General features: G+C 42.3%; 1 protein-coding gene across 1 annotated transcript in view; it reads right to left on the bottom strand.

The window, feature by feature from the left end:
- LOC108760275 (uncharacterized) overlaps positions 1-2,063 on the bottom strand; it is a 5,479-nt gene extending 3,416 nt beyond the window's left edge. Inside the window, exons 1-2 of the mRNA XM_018506114.1 lie at positions 171-2,063; positions 6-111 (exon numbers count right to left, since the gene is read on the bottom strand). Of these exons, the coding sequence (XP_018361616.1) occupies positions 6-111; positions 171-484 (420 nt within the window). The 5' untranslated portion in view covers positions 485-2,063. The remainder of the gene's footprint in view (positions 1-5; positions 112-170) is intronic.
- Positions 2,064-7,750: the final 5,687 nt, after the last annotated feature.

Genomic DNA, 7,750 nt, shown 5'->3' with positions numbered 1-7,750 from the left:
CCAGCTCCGGCGAGTATACCGCAGCACCAACTGCGCCTTCCGGACTCTTCGATCCGTCCGTATAGAAGGCCTTGGCGTTCTGTCTGAACTCGAAAAACTTGTGATAAAAATCTGCAACAGTCAATATAGAATTTTCGTTCTTGTCCCTGCTCTGCATAGTATCCACATACTTGACTGTGGTAGAGAAGATCTTGTATGAGTGCCAATATGCCGGCGGGTACGTAGATCTGAAGACGGTGGATTTTTCATGACGACTAGTAACATAAGATTTGAAGAGTCTTGATTCCTTTATGGCTTTGACTTTGCTATTCCTTCTAACCGCTGTGAGTTCCATTTCCTCCAGAGAATTATAAACAATGCTGAATTTATTAGCCATGCACTTATAAATAGTCTTAGAGGCTGTAAGGTTGAATCTGATACTTAGTTCGCATTCCTTGACTTCCGCTAGGAGGATATTAATGGGTGTTGAGATTCGATATCCCATGGCTTTCCTGATTACTTTATACTGCAATCGACGGAGTTTTATATAATCGGGAGTCGATGAGCTCCAGGTGAAAAGGTGAGCGCCGTACTCCACTGCGCTGCGGAAGGTAGCTCTGTAGATCGTGAGAAGAAGCCCCGGGTGCGAACCCCATGTAACGCTCGACAGAGCAGATGCAATGGCTGAAATTTTTCTACCTTTATCGATCAAGTATTTTAAGTGTTGTTTAGGTTGTAGTCCACAAAGACACCCAGAAAGCGATGTGAATGTACTCTAGGAATTAAATTTCCATTAACTTTAAGACTCTTTGACAACTCAGAGGCCCTGCCTGGTTCAAAAAGGATCCATTTGGATTTTGGAGGTGAAATTTCCAGGTTTCTAAATTTAAGATAATTATGTATCTGATCTAGCGATTTTTGAACTGAATCAATTGCCTTGTTTAGGTCCTTATGCGTAGAAAAAAGAACCACATCATCCGCATATTGGAGGAATTGGGTATCCTGATGCAGATGCTGTCCAAGATCTCGAAGGTAAATGTTAAATAACAAGGGGCTTAATGTAGAACCCTGAGGTGTACCCTTAAGGGTAAGGACCATGAGGCTCGCCTTCAATTACAAAGGTAAGGTGTCTTATAGAAATGAGATTTTCGATGAATTTTCTAAAGAGGGCTGGGACCCCAATGGCTCTCAAGTCCTCCAGTAGGATGTATGGATCCACGTTATCAAACGCACCTGCGATGTCCAAGAAGACCGCGACCGTAATCGAATGTTTCAAAAAGCCAGTCTTTATTGAAGTGATCAAAGTAGCCGGGTTGTCATAACAGGCTCTGAAAGGTCTAAATCCCGATTGTGTCTGCGGGAGAATAGGTCTGGACTCGATGAACCAGCTCAATCTGCGACACAGGATGCGCTCCATAAGTTTACAAGCACAAGACAAAAGCGAAATTGGTCTGACCCCTTTAGAGTCGGACTTGGGGATAAGCACCACTAGAGAATCTTTCCAGGTGTTCGGGAAAGTACCTTCAGAGAAAATTTTGTTAAAAGTGATTAAAAGATGTGATTGAACTTCGCTGTGGGAGTATGGTCTTGAATATTGTAGCTAATCTGATCAAGACCAGGAACAGAATTTTTTCGAGTCGAGATCAGAGCGCATCTGAATTCTTCAGCGGTGAGTGGCTCATCGAGCCAAGTAAAGACGTGTGAACTCTGGCGGTCGTCTAGCTTCATTGTTTCCAAAGATTTAGATCTGTCGCAATAAGCAGTCGGCGGGCAGAGCTTCGAGATGATCTCTCTCGAAGCCCCACTAAGATCACCAGCCATCCCGGAGCCAGCGCTTGCGTTCCTTTTAAAGCATAATGCTTTAAAGCATTAATTAGGGACCATATTTGTTTAGAAGGAGTCCTATCATTAAAGCTGTTCACAAGCTTACGCCAACCTTCTCTTTTTTGTTCAGAAAGTTTCCTAGAACAGTCGTCGCGAGCCCTCTGAAATTCTATGAGATTTTCTTTGGAAGGGATCGAGGTGAAATTTTTTAGGGCTTTCCTTCTGGACTCAACAGCGTTTGAACACGACTCGTTCCACCATGGAGGAAGGGCTAATTTTGGAGCAGAAGTGACAATACGTGGGATTCGTTTGCCCTCTGGAAGAAAACATTTGGCAGCGTCCATAATCATTTGCAACATTTCATAAGATTCAGTCCTGTTCTTGCCCTCTAATGGAGGCACATTTTTAACTTGATTTTTCAGGTCCCGATAAAAGGAGTTGAATTGATCTTTGTTGAGAGAGATCTTATATGAAAATTTGGATTTTAAAGAGACTTGAATGCCTATGGTGGTGATGACAGGATAATGATCGCTCCCAAAAGTGTCAGATTCTACATAAGAATTGCATATTGGTGCGAGCTGTGGGGACACCAAAACCAGATCGATTACTGAAGCACTGTGGGATGAACGCAAAAAAGTGGGGGTAGTATCGTTGAGGGTGATAAGATCGTATTTCTCGATGACACGCATAAGCATCCTTCCCGCAGTTGACTGCCGTGTGCAGCCCCAAGTCTTATGGTGAGCGTTGAAATCACCTAGAAGAATATAATATTTATATTTTTGTATTTCGCCAACTAAGGAGTCGAAAAAGGCACAAGGGGTTTTTTGGCCAGGGTGCCTGTATAAATTAATGATAACTATTGAATCCGTTTTAGAATAAGGAATCCTGATAGCCATAAATTCAACTGAAGAGTGCGCAATGGACGTGAGGTTAAGAATTTCATGCTTAATATTTTCGCGGATGATGACGCAGATACCTCTATCTCCTAATTGGGTGATGTCCTTTCTGATGACTTTATAACCTTTCACACGGAAGGCATGATTTTGTTTAAGAAGAGTTTCCTGCACACAAAGAATGTCGAAGTCTCTTGCTGCTTCCATTAACGATGGGAGGTTATGTCGGATTCCCAGTGAGTTCCACTGAAAAATTTTTAGAGTTGTTTCTCCTCTTGTTAGATCCGAAATCCCTTGGACTCGGTCTCCTATTCTCTCGGAATTCCAGCGACGGCAACGCTATGATTTGATTGGAAAAAATATGCAAGTTCGTGGAGGAAGATGTGTTATTGTCAGTTGATTTATCGGATGCAAAGCTGAGTTCTTGTGAAAGATTAAAATTAGTTCCGAAACCAGCCATAGCTATATTCTGCTTCGTGCGAGGGACCCCGAGTGTCGATAGTGGATTGTGTATAATAGCTATACTGATTGTATTCTGAAGGGGGAGGAGCGTTTCTTACCCCACCGTAGGGGGAGGGGGGTAGTGAATGGGGGGGATGAAAAAGATAGTCTAATTTTTTTATGAATTTGACAACCGCGTTAAAAACTTCAGCGAAATTATTATTCTGGAAATGGGCGAAAATTTCCGAGGAATTAGCTCCGTAAAGCTAAAATTATTATTATTATCTTCATTACTAGAGCCTGATCTGCCAAATCCGTTCTGCGCAGGAGGAGTCCTTTGAAAAATTCCACCTTTGCCCGTGTTGCGGGGGGACCTACCGTTAGGTTCATATAGAAAGTTGCGGTGAGCCTCTGCGTCGTATTGAGTAGTGTTAAAAAGACTTGCTTGAGGAGGAGATTCATTCCTTTGTATGTTGCCATTAGGCCTTTGCGGAGGAATGCGAGTGCGAGGATGGGATTTCCAAGCGTTAGCGTAAGTTCCTTGTTGTTCTGCTGGTTCTTCCCTCTCTAAAGGACTAAATCTGTTATAGCTAGCAAAATAATCTTCGCTATTTTTGCTACGAGGAAGACTTGGAAAGTTATTGTCAGAGTTTGACGGAGATGTCGTGGGAAACGAGGATCTGCCATCGACTATATTTCTGGCGTCTGCGATAGAAATATTTTCTACAGCTGCTAAGCTGACTACATCACGTTGCTTGCGAATAATGGGGCAGTTACTGTCGTTAGCCCAGTGATTGCCATTGCAGTTAATGCACCTTGGGGTTTCCTCGCGCTGCTGGCAAAAATCATGTTTGTTTTCGCCGCAATACAAACATCTAGGAGCTCCCTTACATGCTGCACTCACGTGGCCTATTCTATGACATTGATTGCATACCCTTGGCCTTGGGATGAAGGGACGAACCTCGTGTCTCACCTTATAAATGAAGACTTCTTGTGGCAATAATTGTCCTGCAAATCTGATTCGGATTGTTCTGGATGGAACATACTCGACTTTGCCTTCTTTAATGACTCTTCTGTTGAGTCTCTGCACATCCAAGATTTTTGCCCTCGGCGATTGTTCTGGATGGAACATACTCGACCTTGCCTTCTTTAATGACTCTTCTGTTGAGTCTCTGCACATCCAACATTTTTGCACTCGATGCTCTCGTTGAGAATCTGTAAGTCTATTTCTTGAGGGACATCCTGCACGACTCCCGTTCTGAGGACCTTGAAAGCTGGAATGAAGGCGCGGAGATTATGTTTTGGAAAAATGTTATTCTCCACTAGCTTATTTGCAGCAGAGGCAGATTTGACGACTATTAAGATCTTTCCTCTACCTATCTTTCTAATTTCCTGGATGTCGGCTATACCAGCCTTAGCGATAATTCTGCTGACAAGTACAGAATGTAGGGGTGGCGCAGAGCCGTCCCTATTGCAAGGATATACATACACTACAAAAGGTCTCGTATCTCGTGAAGCATAGCGTAGTGGAATTCCATCACCTGTTTTTAGGTTAGAGTGCAGCGACGGGTCGTTGTTTGCAGTGCAATCCATAAGGGGTTGCGTCACTGAAACATGCGTAACGGATGCCGATGCTAATGTAAGCTGACTTGCATTTCCTTTGTATGTTGCCATTAGGCCTTTGCGGAGGAATGCGAGTGCGAGGATGGGATTTCCAAGTGTTAGCGTGAGTTCCTTGTTGTTCTGCTGGTTCTTTCCTCTCTAAAGGATTTGTTTTGTGTCTGCCACTTTTCAACTTCCATTGGCGATTCTGTCAAGATGCTCGAAGTTATCGATGCACGATTTGAGTTTTCAAGCGATAGTTCGCCCTCGATATTGTTGACCGACGTAACTGAAACATGTTGAGTTGCGTTGTTTGCAAGTTGATTCCCGCTTCCCTGCAAAGATTCTCTAAAAGATTCGAGATTGAGATTGGAATGTCGACTCAGAATGGACGGAAGAAGGGGAATCAGGAGGAAAATCAGCGTTAGTAGCGTTGGGAGGCCCTGGATCAATGTTAAGAACAGCGGGGGTAAGCGCAAAGGGCATTGTAGGCGATTTGGTTAAGCTGCCGTTATTGCCGTTATCGTCACCGCCGCCGCCGCCGCCGCCCTCCCCTCCGGAGAGCGAGGCCATGGCGACGCAGGGAAAAAGTTTTTAGTACCTGACGAAAATAAAATTGGGTTAGATGGAATGCTCAGCTCACCGCTATTTCCCACACGCTCGGACAAGAAAAACCCGGATATTAGCGCCCTGAAAAGGGCGATTGTGCTGCACTACTGCGAAAATTTTCTCTAAATCCGTTGTTCGTTAAGTTCTTAAAACCATCGCGGTCGGAAGTGCGTTATTAAAACCATCTCTTTGTGTGCATTCCAAAAATCATCTTCATTGGTATTTGTTCATAAAACCCGACAGTCACGTACATTAAAGTTAAGCCTGCGGCACACGATGCTTGTTTTCCTACTGGATTGCTAGCTGGATTAGAATCTTGCCACCGTATTGGATGTGATGCTGTCAGTGCCAGCATCGCAGGCAATACAGTGGCAAGATTCTAATCCAGCTAGCAATCCAGCAGGAAAACAAGCATCGTGTGCCGCAGGCTTTACTTAGGCCATGGCGACGCAGGGAAAAAGTTTTTAGTACCTGACGAAAATAAAATTGGGTTAGATGGAATGCTCAGCTCACCGCTATTTCCCACACGCTCGGACAAGAAAAACCCGGATATTAGCGCCCTGAAAAGGGCGATTGTGCTGTACTACTACTCTAAATCGTTTCTGTAAAAAGCGCACGACCTCGCGACTCCGCACTCTCTCTGATTCTTAGGCCGGTATTCATAGTCGGATCTTATATTTAAGACCGTCTTAAGTACAGTCTTAAGATGTCATGAACCAATCAGAAGGCCGCATTAGCGACTTAAGACATTACTTAAGACGATCTTAAAATAAGAACCGACTATGAATACTGGCCTTACACATGGCATACAAGACAGCGTTGAGTTGTCATGAACCATGAAAGTACTAGGTGATTATATCTATCATATTTTTCGGTCCTAGTGGAACTAACTCAAACTTGGATTATCGGAAGCACCCATAATACGTTCTGGAATATCAAAATACTAGAGAGACTACCTATCGTATCTAACGGAATTTCCGTGACCGTAGCGCCTGTATCTATATTTCGGTCAAATACATAATATTTTAATATTTAATTTAAAATGTCTGGATAACTTACAAATGTTTTTAATGGTACTTCATAACTCTTCATACGAAATACAAACGATTCCATGTATAAACTTTGTTGAATTTAGATCCGGTTAATTATTTCGGTCAAGTACATGGTCCAAAAAAGAATGATTAATTGTAATTAATACAATGACTCACAAACCTTTTTATTTGCACTTCAAAACTCTTCATTGGAAATACAAACGATTTAAAATAATAATTTTTACAATCCGAGGTTTTGTCCGGTCAAGTACATACGAATGGAATACTTGATTGCAGTTGGTTGGTTCTTACATTCCGACTCGGATCGAACTCTGGGTGTAAACGAGCCCATTAATAACCTCAACCTCAACCTCAACACAGCCGAATGCACTCCATGGCTGCGTTCGGGGAGCGCGCTATCAACGCTATTTGTGTCATACTATCCTTGTTTCACGTTTAATGGACGATGAAGACATGAAGATAGAATGGCTGCGTTCAGCAGAGAAAGCAGCTTTCCAACTGTTGTAAAATTCTTGAATATGATTAGTTTATACATTTAGATCCAATCAGGAACTAAGGTCAAAACCAATCATATTGAAGAATTTTACAACAGTGCAAAGCTGCTTTCTCTGCTGAACGCAGCCAATGACACAAATAGTCTCTCCTAGATCAGAGAGGCGCTACCGGCTTAAGTCGGTATGACAAAGGTGCTAAGAAGAATACTAAACATGGCCGATATGCTATGAAACTGCCTTTAAACTATATCAAACAAGATAAGACATATAGGATAATGTGAGATAGAATGTATAAGATAAAATGAAATAGAAATATGTCACTAGTACTATAAATGGCTGCCAAGTCAAGCAATTGGTTAGATTGCAACAGCAAATCAGAATGCATAACACCGGTTGCGCCTTTCTGATAAATCTAGGACTCTAGTCTCTCCTAGAAACCCTCTAATCAGAGTCGCGACACGAGGAACAGAGACTCTAGTTAGAGACATTCTTTTACGGTCTCTTTATATTAAAAGTCTCTAGTTTCAGCAAAATCACAAGAAAGAAAAAAGAATATGTTGTGTCTCTTTCTAACCTTCATAGTTCTTGTGTGAGTCATGATCCCATAAGATACGTCTTTCTATAGTACGACTTTTAGAACATTATTAAAAATTATTGCAAAATGGTTGGGTGTGCAGCCCAATTTGCAATAATTCTGCAGCCAAAAGCTACATAATGAAAATATTTCCGCGTGATATTGAACGTCGAGCATTATGGGTGACAAATGTTGGAAAAAATGTGCGTTCAGGGAGATGCTATTAACGCTATTTCTGTCATTCTATGCTTGTTTTGGTTGGAAAAATTGATTCTTTACAAA

This window comes from Trachymyrmex cornetzi, unplaced genomic scaffold (assembly GCF_001594075.2).
Source record: "Trachymyrmex cornetzi isolate Tcor2-1 unplaced genomic scaffold, Tcor1.1 scaffold1075, whole genome shotgun sequence".
Classification (NCBI taxonomy): domain Eukaryota; kingdom Metazoa; phylum Arthropoda; class Insecta; order Hymenoptera; family Formicidae; genus Trachymyrmex; species Trachymyrmex cornetzi.
This window is presented reverse-complemented; position numbering and strand designations above follow the sequence as displayed.